Source organism: Podarcis raffonei, chromosome 3, assembly GCF_027172205.1.
Source record: "Podarcis raffonei isolate rPodRaf1 chromosome 3, rPodRaf1.pri, whole genome shotgun sequence".
NCBI classification, from domain to species: domain Eukaryota; kingdom Metazoa; phylum Chordata; class Lepidosauria; order Squamata; family Lacertidae; genus Podarcis; species Podarcis raffonei.
Window position 1 is genome coordinate 22,770,665 of NC_070604.1, and position 13,793 is coordinate 22,784,457.

At 42.2% G+C, this 13,793-nt stretch overlaps 1 protein-coding gene across 7 annotated transcripts in view; it reads left to right on the forward strand.

The window, feature by feature from the left end:
- Positions 1-12,850, forward strand: part of DLGAP2 (DLG associated protein 2) — a 403,016-nt gene extending 390,166 nt beyond the window's left edge. For all 7 annotated transcript variants that reach the window (XM_053380806.1, XM_053380804.1, XM_053380807.1 and 4 more), the window contains 2 exons: positions 6,536-6,688; positions 10,766-12,850. In XM_053380806.1, coding sequence (XP_053236781.1) covers positions 6,536-6,688; positions 10,766-10,984 — 372 coding nt within the window. In that variant the 3' untranslated portion in view covers positions 10,985-12,850. The remainder of the gene's footprint in view (positions 1-6,535; positions 6,689-10,765) is intronic.
- The last annotated feature ends 943 nt before the right edge of the window (positions 12,851-13,793 follow it).

Genomic DNA, 13,793 nt, shown 5'->3' on the forward strand with positions numbered 1-13,793 from the left:
TGGGAGTCGCACCTACCCATCCTTCAGAACTGTCATTGGAGAAGCTTGGATCTACATTTTAGCATCCCATCGCTACTTGTCCTCCAGTCCCATTTATTTGCTTTAACCATTCCTTTTCAGCTAGGTGGGCTTTGCTATGGTCGTATTCAGGGCTGGGAAGGAATTTTCCCTGCTCTGCAGGTTTCGCCTTCCCCATAGCACTAGTAACAACTTTGGCGGTTAAGGCCTTGGGCGGAATCCTATAGTCTTTCATCCAATTGGGGTGTCATGAAATGGTGACTCCCCCACCCCCATTCCCTGTGGCAGTGTTAACAGGATACCCAGTGAGCGGGGTCTGGAGGAAAGTCTCAATCCAAAGAGCCAAGTGCGTAGGGCTAGTGCCATAGAGCTTCCCTAAGCATTAGGCGGCCATTTGCCTACACCTGCATTTTGCGATGGTTCTTCCCCCAAATAGACCCTGTCATGCCTCAGTCCCCCAGGGACTGAGGGGATACATGCCCAGTGCATATGCCAAGGCTTTCTACATCTGAAATCAATAAAGTTGTGGCCATTTTAAATCCCAGACTGTTGTCATGACCATTCATTTACCATTCAGTGGTTAGGTTGTGGGGCTCTGCGGCTGGGCGTGCAACCACATTTTAGCATTCTGTAGCTACTTGTCCTCCAGTTCCATTTATTTGTTTTACAGTGGTACCTCAGGTTACATACGCTTCAGGTTACATACGCTTCAGGTTACAGACTCCGCTAACCCAGAAATAGGGCTTCAGGTTAAGAACTTTGCTTCAGGATGAGAACAGAAATCGTGCTCCCGCAGCACGGTGGCAGCAGGAGGCCCCATTAGCTAAAGTGGTGCTTCAGGTTAAGAACAGTTTCAGGTTAACTACGGACCTCTGGAACGAATTAAGTACTTAACCTGAGGTACCACTGTATTTTGCTTGTAAGGCCTTTCAGAGACAGGGCCTTGTCTGTTTCATCCACCGCTCCCCCCCCCCCTTTTTCTGCTGGTCTGAATCTTAACACCAAGGTGAGGAAGCTGGGTCTCTCCAGATATTATTGGACTCTGACCCTCATCCAGGTGTGTCCAGGTGTGATGGAAACTGAAGTCCAGCAGCATCTCTTCAGATGGTGCAGGACAGAAATAAAAATAAACATTTTCTTTTTAAAAAAAAAGCCAGCAGTTTCTAGAGTGGGAAAAGAAGAGCCAAGGAGAAAGCAGACTTGATGTTAATTGAGTGGATGCATTTCATGTGCACTTTAAAAAAAAAATGTAAATAGGGAGCTATGATTGTTGATTTACATCTTAACTACAGCAAATACATTCCTTAAGGGCTCCTCTCATGCAATTAACATCACATGAAGTTCGGCCCTCAGAAACACACCGTAGCAACCAAGCTTGCCAGAATGTGGCAGGTTCTTCCAAATCTCTCCCCCCCCCCCCCCGCAGGAAGGTATGTGGTGAGTGGCTGTGAGAGGGAAGGAGGGAGGGAGGACTGTTTTATGAATGGAGCACAAATCAATTGCAGACTTGGCACGTTTCATATTTCCTGGCTTCAGAAATGCCATACAGAATCAGAGCAACTGGGATGAGTCTCACTAGGAGGGCACTGAACATCACTACAGTGGTACCTCAGGTTAAGAACTTAATTCTTTCTGGAGGTCTGTTCTTAACCTGAAACAGTTCTTAACCTGAGGTACCACTTTAGCTAATGGGGCCTCCCACTGCCGCACGATTTCTGTTGTCATCCTGAAGTGCTTAACCCAAGGTACTATTTCTGGATTAGCAGAGTCTGTAACCTGAAGCGTCTGTAACCTGAAGCGTCTGTAACCCGAGGTACCACTGTAATGCTTTTGTAACAGCACCACGAGCATGAGATGAAGTAAGGGCAAAGCAAGTGGCCAATGGATTTCAGTTTCCAAGTTGAACACTTCCACAAATTGACCTATCGGCCCTGTAATCTTGGGGCTGAGTCTCAACAACGAGCAGCTGCCCCACTTCCTGTTCTATCTCCAGGCTTGACTCAAAATGTTGACACTTCCCTTCAGAGCTGTGGGCAACAGTACCAGAATTAGCTTCCCCCACATCAGCCAGTCTTCTTTGGTAGGCCCTCCTACCAAAGGTGCTGCCTGAGGTGAGGTGGGTCATTTTTAATGGTGGCATCCTACTTGTGGAATGCTCTCCTCAGTGGTGTCTGCCTGGCTCCTTCCTTGCAGCAGGGGCCATGGGATGGAGCTGCAGAATGGCCCTTCCATTGCCGCCATTGCTGTATCTTGCATGGAATGAGCAGTGGGGACAGATGCACCCATGGGAGTACCAAATTGGCTTGGGCAGTACTTCTATGCAGCCTCAACCTTTCCAACACCCTGCCCAACCACAGCTCCATCCAGGTGTGCACTGTAGTGGCACAGGTGAGAGGAAGAGGGGTTGTCACCTGCCATTACCAGCCGCATTTTTGTTTATTTTTTGCACCCAACAAGAAAACATTTCACAGATTTTCCCAGGGTGTTTGTTTTTTTTTTAAATAGTTTTAGTCTCTCAGAACTTGACTTTTTAACACAGCTGGGATCAGGGGGTTGTTACTGTTACTTATTTATTTTTAATGTCATACTTTTTAAAAAAATATGGATAATGATAATTGTAAGCTACCCCGGGAATAAAACCCTTTTTTGAAGTTCAAAGTAGATATTGAATGAATGAATGAATGAATGAATGAACGAGCCTGAATGCAGTAAAAAAAAGTTAAACACTGCATATGAGCAATGTTACACCGATATAGCAGCATAAAACAATAAAAAATTAAGCGATAAAAAGACAAGGTGATAACGCATTATGAACATAAAAAGTAGGACGTAGTGTGTCTATCGGCGTTATCGTTCCTTAATCCTTCCGTAACATTGAAAAACATGGGTGCAGATACACCCTAAGACTTTTATGCTTCTGCAAGCCAGATTTTTTAAAAACTTCCCGAAAGAGGGATAGCTTTGGAGTCAATTGCAGACATAGTGCCTTGATAGGATCTTGTCGTCTGTGAATTCCATTGCATTGCATTTCTAAAATTGCTGCACGGTGGCAAAATCATTCATCTTAACCCACCTAACTGCAAGATAGGCGATATTCTCATTTGATTTATGTTTAGGCCAGGAGTGCCGCCTTAAGTAATTTCAAAAGTGAATTTGGTGCATTATTCTTAATAGTGTAGTCAGATACACACAAACAAAGGGTGTGTGTGTGTGTGTGTGTGTGTGTGCAGTTACATATTAGATTCTCCTTTGCAGAAACCAGGGTTTTTCTTCATGTTGGTACCTACCAGAGATGGATGTTACTAGCCTTCTGAATTCTAATGAGATCACAGCTGAAGGCAATGCAGTTATACAGAAGTGCAAACATCATCCATGCCCTTTTTGTTAGCTATTTTCCCTCTGGCCGTAGATCAATTTATTTCAAGCTGCATTTCTGTGTTGTTGTTTTCGGAAAGACGAGTTTCTGGATAAGATCAAATTTAAGGGTGCCTCAAGACGAAGTATCTCCAGCGTTATGCATTTTGGGCAGGTGTTATTAGTGTGGAGCATTGCACATTATCAATTTATATATACATTTCGGTGGCAGGAGGCAGCCCTCTTGTGGCCCAAAGAATGTAAAGCAAGAGCTGTTCAACGAAAGAGCAACATTGGCAATTATGCAGAACGCAAACTCACTGTTTCCAGCGGAATCACTTGCTCTTGTTGTTGCTTAGTCGTTTAGTCGTGTCCGACTCTTCGTGACCCCATGGACCAGAGCACGCCAGGCACTCCTGTCTTCCACTGCCTCCCGCAGTTGGGTCAGACTCATGTTTGTAGCTTCGAGAACACTGTCCAACCATCTCGTCCTCTGTCGTCCCCTTCTCCTTGTGCCCTCCATCTTTCCCAACATCAGGGTCTTTTCCAGGGAGTCTTCTCTTCTCATGAGGTGGCCAAAGTACTGGAGCCTCAGCTTCAGGATCTGTCCTTCCAGTGAGCACTCAGGGCTGATTTCCTTCAGAATGGATAGGTTTGATCTTCTTGCAGTCCATGGGACTCTCAAGAGTCTCCTCCAGCACCATAATTCAAAAGCATCAATTCTTCGGCGATCAGCCTTCTTTATGGTCCAGCTCTCACTTCCATACATCACTACTGGGAAAACCATAGCTTTAACTATACAGACCTTTGTTGGCAAGGTGATGTCTCTGCTTTTTAAGATGCTGTCTAGGAAGTAAAAAATCACCCCCTTAAATTAGGGTGGAATGGAAAACCACAGTGGGCTATTTCTAATAGTCATGGTGTTATATATATTATATAAAGCATAAGCCTGGATAAAGTGAAGAATATCTGCAATGCAAATATCAATTCTATGAAATACCACCCATTGCCAGGTAGACTGTGCCACAAGCAGCCAGACTTCTGTTAAATGCTGCAAGTGGATTAAATCTCATTTGCAATAACCAAAATGGTATTAACCTCCATCTAATTTCTAATGGTCTGGCACATACTATGCATTTGACGCATGCTGCACTGAGATATAAAATTAACAAATTATTGGTTGAATTACATGTAAAATGAAAAAATAAATTAGCATTAGCCACTCCCATCTCCTCCACTAAGGATTTCCTAAGGAGCAAAGTTAATTCTGAAAAACACAAAAAGTCTCCTCAAAACATGCTTGGCTTTTGACAGGAAACCCCTAAGGCACAGTCTGATAAATGGTAGAGTGAGGGCCCTGTGTGTGGCTCACAGCAGACCTTTGGAAAGGAGAAGGGATATGTGAATGGGATCATTAATAGCAAGAAGGGTCTACTGAAAAATGTTTAAAGTGTCACCTCCTGGTCAATGGGAGCTCTTTCTAGAACTTCTATGGCGTCAGGGCTATTAGAAGACACCTCCTTCCTTTTCTTAGATTGTTTGTTTCTGGAAAATATAATCATTTGTGTGTGTGTGTGTGTGTGTGTGTGTGTGTGTATTTCATACCAATAAACACACTTAACCAGAAAATGATGTACGATTCATCAGAATAATTGCACATTTTGTGATAAATTCATCTATTCTCAATTCTCTTCTATGTTCTTGTATTGCTGCCATCAAGACAACAGTTGTGCCCCAAGGCCCCCAAGCCCTTCCCCAGTAAATAACTTCAAACAGACACATAATTTTAGTTTAAGTTTTTGGGCAAAATTCAGGCCACAACTTTATTGATTACAAAACAAATTGAGCGGTATTGGCCTAGGCATTGGTCAGGGACTATAACTGACTCCTGCCTCTCTGCCAGGCAGTCTGAAAGGGTAAACACCAAACGAGGGAGCAACATTGGTGAAGATCGATGGAAGCTCACCCCGGGGTTCCTGTGGTCTTGGCATGGCCCTAGCCCCTCAAGTGGGCTTTGGACGAGATCCAGGACCCCCAGATTCCTTTAGCGGAATACCCTATTTCTGGAGGGGCAGGTGATGGCCACACCTCCCCTCCCACACATTTCTATAAACCAATGCCTAACCGCCAAACCTTACAAGTTGTGACGATTGCTAAAGGGGTAGGTGAAAACCAAGTGGCTAAAGCCAATCTGCCAAACAGAAAAATTCCTACCCAGCCCCTGCTCCAAAGCAGGTGACCCAATCCAAAGCAAGGCCAAAGCAGCAGCACCTAAAATAGGGAGGGAGGGAGGGTGTTCAGCAGCGCGAAGCAAGTGCCCCACCCCCGTCGTGCTGCCGTATTTATAGGACCCCGGGATCATGCCACCTGCCTCAATTGGCCCAAACAGCCAAGCGCATTCCCAGGGCCCAACAGACAAGGCTTGGGCCATTCCTAGCAACAACACACCCCGTGGGGGTGGCTTAAGGGTCCCGAGCGCAACCAGGACCCTCAGTTTAGGAGGATCCCATATTCCTCCAAGGTGGCATTTGGCCTGCCAGAAGCCTGACTCTCCACCCACTCTATTGTTTACATAAAGGTAAAATGAGGAACCTGATTTCTAGGAACTGATTATTGTTTGACTAATCCCCTTGTTGGCCAACAGTTTTGTGTTTTAGATAGCCACGCAGAAATGTTTTCGATTCCAAGGTTACTAACATAGAAGAGATATTAGCCTGATTTCCAGAATATTTCTGTTTGAGAACAATTTCAAAAGATATGCACGTAATCTGCTTTGTTCAATCCACATCTCCAACATTTATCCAACCCTAACTTGTATATTAAGTTCCATTTATAAGGCGTTAAATACCATTGATAGAGGGTTTTTTAATAGTTCTGCCTAAGGTCTCCTGAAATTATATTAGAATGGAAGTTGTCCCCAATCCAGTTCCATGGTTTCCTGGTTATTCTTTGATCCATATCTTGCACCCATTTTCTCATATATGTACCCTGGTTCTGATCCAAATTCAGCCAAACCATGGTTAAGTTTGGGGATAGAGTATTCATATCTTTTGCACTATGTAGGAAAGACCTGTTTTGTGTGAAAAAGCTTTGCATCATTCCAAAAATATTTTACATCCTGGCTCCCAAGTGAATTACACCTCTTTTCTTGTATCTATGTCAGGATCCCAGTGCGATGCCACGGCCGACTTCGCAGGATCTAGCAGGATTCTGGGACTTGTTACAGCTTTCAATTGAAGATGTCAGTATGAAGTTTGATGAACTGCACCAGCTGAAACTGAATGAATGGAAAATAATAGAATCACCTGAAAGGAAGGTAAGCAAAATATGTGCAGACAAGCTCCTTTTCAATTGGCACTGACATGTGCAACCTTCTTGTGTTACTAACATCCCATTGATCTTTCAAGTCTGAATTTATTTCCAGTTCAGCCAGTTATTTCACATTGTACTTTAGTGGGTGCGTGGGGGGAGTTCCAGCGGTAAATAAATAAATAAATTACTGTATTTACTGGAATCACCTTTTTTGGCTAAATTACGTTTGAAAAAATTAAGGTGTGCATTAGATTCGATGGCACATTTACATTCACCAGCAAATACTGGTTTCAAGGTTCTGAAAATTGAGCCGCCCATTAGATTCGATGGCGCATTAGACTCGAATAAATACAGTAAAATATGGATCAGCAATGCTTGCCCACTCTCCATTAATGGGAAATTCCTAATGTTGACAAAACTGTAGTTTATTTGGTCTAAATGATGCTTTGAGTCTTTGATTCTGCAAGATTAATTCTGAGGGATGGCTGCACAGGAGGAAGCGCACATGACATCTACTGCCCACATTTGTTGCTCCTAATCCTATCCTCGACTATACTGTAGATAGGTGCCGCATTCTTCTTAGACCCAGTAATCCTATGGCTCACAGGAAGCATCAGGTCTTCCTTTCTGAGGCTGGAATCTGGTGTTCCTATCCCTGGAAAAAATGTCAGTAGCACTATGGGTAGTTTGGAGGCATATCAGGGTATTCCCCAAACCTGGAGAAGGGGAAAAACTATGTCAGCTCAAGAACTGACAGTGAGAGGAAACTTTAATTCTACACACACACACACACACACAGAGAGAGAGAGAGAGAGAGAGAGAGAGAGAGAGAGAGAGAGAGAGAGAAGCGGAACACAAAGGGCTTTAGAAGGATTGTTCAGCTTCACTTGGTTTCTGTGCCTGCACATTTCATCCACTTTGGCCAGGAGGGGGGAAAGTTATGCTAGGTTTTTGGTTCCCCATTCTAGTAAATGGGGAAACACAAAGCTGACTTTTTATACAGAGGGGCTCAAGACACAAAAAAACCCGGTGAGAGTATAGAGCAACAGATCAGATTTTTTAAAAAAATACACAGATACTGATGCAAGGTGACTCATGGGGCCCATCCAAACTCCCAGTAACCAAAGCAAACTCCTCATCCTCTTAGGTAGTTGGTCATCGACTACTAGTCATGCTGGCTATATATTGGAAAATCATGGAGGCAATTTACCTCTGAATACTAATTGCTAGAAACAACAGTGGGAGAGTGATCCTACCCTCATGTCTTGCTTGAGAAGCCCATGGTGAGAAGCCCATGATGTTTGGTCACTGTGACAAACAGGAAGTTGGACCAGACAGGCATTCATCTGATCCAGCAGGCTTCTTCTTATATTCTTATATATAGCTGGTAGAAAAACTTGGGAGCTTTCCATTGTTTGCTGATGAAACTCAAAGGCATTGAACATTACACAGGTAGTAGTGTGAGTAAGAGTAATCTAACAGAGATGAACAGAGCTGCAGAAAAGTTGGGCATGCAATGGGGAAATCCTGACATGGGATGGAATATTTAGATAAGGCAAGGACTTCATCTGGAATTGCTACGAGCTACTAATCATGATGACTATGTTCTACATCTACTGCTGGAGGCAGTATGTTTCTGAATACCACTTGCTGGGAATCAGTGGTATAGCATGGGTTGCCAGTGCCCAGGGCTGTGCAGAGGAAGGGAGGGAAACAGACCAGGTATGCATGTGCATTGAACTGCCTAAGGCATCCACGTCAGCTAGGAGATTGCAGCCACAGAAATAAGAAAAGAAGAGTTGTTCTGTTGTCTGAAGAGGTCACACGGAGAAGCCATTTTCAATGGAGACCAACGACGGAAGTGCACAGCTGTATTGAGGCAGCACTGGGTGTTGAAATTTTGTGCCCCTAACAATTTTGCACCTGAGGCAACCGCCCCTGTGCACCCCTTCCCATGCTACACCACTGCTGGGAATTGCAGGTGTGCAGACTGTACTTGCACTCTAGTCCTGCTTGTTGGTTTCCCACAGGCATCTGGTTGGCCACTGTGGAAACAGGATGCAAGACTAGATGGGCCATTTTCCTGGTCACAGGCTCACATTATGTTCTTATGCTAGGGTGTGCCTGACAATAACTAATGTTAAGGGTCTTAATGTAGAGAAGAGAATAGAGATGAGCGCACAGCGACAATCTCATACTTATCAGAAGCCAAACAAAGTATAATGGGTCAAATTAAAAAGCAAGTCTTTTAGATAGTCTTTCCACCACTCCCTCAATTTGAGAATATGTAATTCTGTGTAGGGAAGAAGACTGGGTGCCATCCAGTTAAAAGGAGGCACTTCTGAGTCCTATTGATTTCAGTGGGAGAGTTAAAATGTGCTTAACACACACTCTCTCTGATTGAAATCAATAGCACCCTCTGTTTCCAAAAGACTGAACAAGCTTCAGCAATTTTTAATAGGGTTGCAAGTGGACCTTGTGGAAAATAAGTATTCCACTCTGCTTCTAAGTAAAGTAAACACAAATTGATCTGGCAAGGTAATTCCTCAGGGATGCCAGCATTAATGAAATCTCTTTGGGGGTTTCCATGGGTTTAATAATGGATGCCATTTTTGGATTTACTTGCAACGAGCATGTTCACAAATAGAAAAGAAAACATTCTGCAGCTTATATTTATGTAGGGCTGGGGGATGACAAGAAGGGAAACATCGGTGTGTGCTTTGATCATACATGATTCAGCTGCCATGCTCCCAACGGCTATTCTCCACAGGGAAACAGCACTTATGACCCAGAATGGAGCTCATCAGATGTTACTTCTGTTAAGGATAGTGGTGTAATTTCCTGAAATGGGAATGTTTGCTTATGTTGAATTGTTGTTTATTTTTAGCATGAGGTTTGGCAGTAGCTCTCATGTGATTGGCTGACTGCGAGTCACCGGAGAGAGGCATTCCATTCTGTTGTGACTGTTATTCCAGTAACTATCGTTTTTAACTTTTTGCTGCTTCTGCTCGCTCTCTCGCTCTCTCTCTCTCTCTGTGTGTGTGTGTGTGGAAAATGACTGCTGAGAGAGGTTTCTCAGGATACAGCTGACGACAGTGTGTGTTAGTGTGATCTGTCTGAAGTGAAACAGAGGAGTTCCCTAAACGTTAATAGGGAGAAACCTGAGCATGAGATTGTAAATATATTCTTCTAAATTATATGTTTATGCAGTGCTTTTTTCTGGGGTACGCAGGGGGTACCCCTAAGTATTTTGTGGATCTTTGTACTTTTGTCCATTTACTGTATTTATTTTTCCCGATTTGAACTATAAAATGGTGATTTTCTTGAGTCAAAATGAGAGTACCCCTAAACATTTTCTTAGGAAAAAAAGCACTGTGTTTATGAAAGTAAAAGGTTTTTTAAATATAGAGTCTGGACATTGCATATCTCATTCATAGATAGATAGATAGATAGATAGATAGATAGATAGATAGATTATAGATAAATGTAAAGGGACCCCTGACCATTAGCTTCAGTTGCGGACAACTCTGGGGTTGCGGCGCTCATCTCGCTTTATTAGCCGAGGGAGCAGGCGTACAGCTTCCGGGTCATGTGGCCAGCATGACTAAGTCACTTCTGGCGAACCAGAGCAGTGCACGGAAACACCATTTACCTTCCCGCTGGAGCGGTATCTATTTATCTACTTGCACTTTGACGTGCTTTTGAACTGCTAGGTTGGCAGGAGCAGGGACTGAGCAACAGGAGTTCACCCCGTCATGGGGATTCAAACCGCTGACCTTCTTATTGACAAGCCCTAGGCTCTGTGGTTTAACCCACAGCGCCACCCGCACCCCATAGATAGATAGACAGATAGACAGATAGACAGATAGACAGATAGATATAGACAACAACAAGAAGAAGAGCAACAACAACTTCCTCCATGCAATCACATGGACATGTAACATTTCACACAAAAGCATTAGCAAATGTCGGAACTTGCCCTACAGTAGCGCTTAATCTTCTTTGGCTTCTTTGTTCAATTCCTTTTATTCTTATTCTTATTCTTTTATTCTTTATTCTTATTCTTCTTTTTCAATACTAGGAAGAAAGAAAGGTTCCTCCTCCAGTACCAAAGAAGCCCCTCAAAGGAAAATTCCCTATCACGCGAGAGAAGTCTCTAGACCTGCCTGACAGACAGCGCCAAGAAGCCCGGAGGCGCCTCATGGCTGCGAAACGAGCGGCATCTTTCCGGCAGAATTCAGCCACAGAGCGTGCAGACAGCATCGAGATCTATATCCCAGAGGCCCAAACAAGGCTTTGAGGACTAGAACACTGCATAGTTTCTCCATCTTTTTTAAAAAAGACAAAATGAAAGCAAAACGCTTGTACAGTTTGTCTCTTCCCTGCTCATTTCCCCCCTGCCTTTGGTCACAATTTCCCCTACTGAATGATCCTTGGTGTCGTGTCCTTTGTGCCACGAGCGCAGCGGAATGCTTTCGGTTTCCTCAGAATTTGCTGAGCCTCTTGCAAGAACTGCTGTTCTTTTCTCTCCATTTCTCTCTCCTTTCCTTTCCTTTCCTTTCCTTTCCTTTCCTTTCGGTATTTATTATCAGACTGAACAATCAGCTCCAAAGGATAGGGCTTGTTGAGACCTTACTTATCCAATATGTTCTCAGAGGACAACAAGAAACACCTCTTGAGATGGAACCCAGCTTACCTTTTTTGTTTGTTATTTATATTTTTATAAATTATGTGATATCTAGGGATAAGAATAACAGACTTTCAATTGGGTGCATCTCACCGTTCACCAGAGGCATTAGCTATTCCAAGTAGAAGGTGCTACAAATGTCAAGAGAAAGAAAGAAAGAAAGAAAGAAAGAAAGAACCCATCTCTCTCTCCTCTCCTAGTCCCTTGCCTTGTATCTGGCTAAAGATTCTGCCCATGTGCTCTCCCATTCGGCTCATCTTTGTTACTGCAAAATAACAGTAGCCTATCATCTCATATTGAGTTGAGTTTTTTTGGAGATGAACAGGGATATCCAGCCATTAACCTCCAACATTCATCAGGAACAAAGAAGCATGGAAATATTTTCATATTGGGGAAGTCCAGCGCAGAGAGAAATACCCACTTGGAGAAATCAGAAGGAGAAATGCAAAAAGAGTGGGACTTGAGTAATTAAAAAGAGGGAAGAGGGAAGCCTTAAGAGTTTAGATCTTCTGCAGCAAGATGTGAAAAGTTCGATTCTAACTCCTTTGGAACATTCACTACATTTTAAACAGGTTTTTTTTTAAATAAAAATGTTGTATCTATTTTGTTTGCAAACATGATTGCAAAATTCAAAAGCGATGCTACATGACGTGTAATATTTGAGGTCTCAAAATGCTATATCAATTGAGTTTTCAGGGTATCCTTTAAAACAAAATACAAAAAAAAAACCTTTGCTTGTTTAAAATGCCAGTTGTGATGTTGTAACCAGTTTAAGAAAATATGAATGTGAGTGGTAAGTATATCTCAGTTTAAATGGTAATCTTAAGGTGAAAAGGTGAACTGTGGCTTACGTTTGTATTTTTTTCCAGAATTCTTTTCCCCCCTATGCAGTATTAGTTTTTTTAAAAAAATAAGCATAAGGAAAAGTGTCTTGATTGTTTCAGACTTAAAGAATGCCATTTCAGGAATGGAATGACTTCTAGATATGGAATGTAAGAAAAGAAGTTTGTTCTCCAAGCCCTTGATAAACACCAAGGCACAAGCTAGGAAAAAAAATATTCTGGAATGAAATAAACACTATAATAGATTTACTCTAATGTAATTACCTTCTCAAAGGTTATGATCCTAGGTGTGTGGTTTTTTTAAAAAAAATGTTTTCAGGTGAAGACGCAAGAAAACATATCCCACAGATCCTGAAATAAGGATTATGTAATATATAAAAAAAAATCAAAACTGAATGAAATCCATGAGACAAAATTCTGTTATCGGTTTTATTTGAACAATATGTATTTATTAGCCATAGGCAGAACAGCTACTTAAACTATACTACAGCACTTTGGTTTTTCACTTTGATGAGCACTTTAAATATGTAACTTTGCAAAGCCCTTCAGCTTGAAAATGCTAGAAGTTATAGGAGGTTAAAGCAGATCTGAAAATGGGTTTTCTCATCCCCCCTCCATCCCTTTTCCTCCAACGTGTTTTGTTACGCATGCGTTCTTATTTTAGGGCAAAGCTGATATAAGCATGTTTAGCTTCGAGATATGAATCTTTAGAGTTGAATGTTTGAGAAAGGAGAGAACACTGTTAATTGAGCCTGATCTCTTATGTAGATTTTACCAAATAGCCTTAAAACTGAATTTGGAAGCAAAAAACCAAGAGGAATGTATATCACTAAAAATGCAAAAAAATAAAATAAATAAAAAATATTAATAACAATAACAATCCTAAACTATTCTTCTGTAAAGATTAGGATATCCCCTTCCCTAGAGCATTCAAAGAGTTTCTGTACATCAATTTATGGGTAGTGTACAATATTAATGCTGCTTATTGTTCTGTTTCCAATGCAAGCATATTTGCAGGTCTAGGCAAATTAAAAAATGATGTTTTGTTTCAAGTGGAACTGCTAATTAGAAGTATTTACATGAAAGTAAAGGAACGGAGTATGAATTTCCTAGAGACAGCAGATTTGGAAAATATCTTGCTTGTTTCTTCCTTGTCCCACCACTTCCCTATTATGGCTATGGATATGTTTTTATCTCATTTTTTGAACAGATGTTGCCAAATCACATGTGCTTTTCTCCTTTGAGCAATCCTATGTAAATCAGGGCCTGGTGGTAATAAGGTAATCTGCATTTGATTCCCCCTACCGTATATACTACATGCAAAGCTAAACAGTTTTTAAAGAGTCCACACTTATTAAGTCTACCGTCTAATTCATCAAATATTATTTGCACATAAAACCTCATTCACTCTGAACTCATTTTGCAGGAGCTGTGCTCAGGGGATTTGCGCTGCAAGGTTGAATCTGCACTGGAGTGTTTCTGTGGCTTGTACATTATCAGCCAGGCATTTTTCCTCTGCCTCCAAAAAGTGCCCAGCAATGCACAGAACTCTGAATAAACACACGAGCAGAAAAGAAACA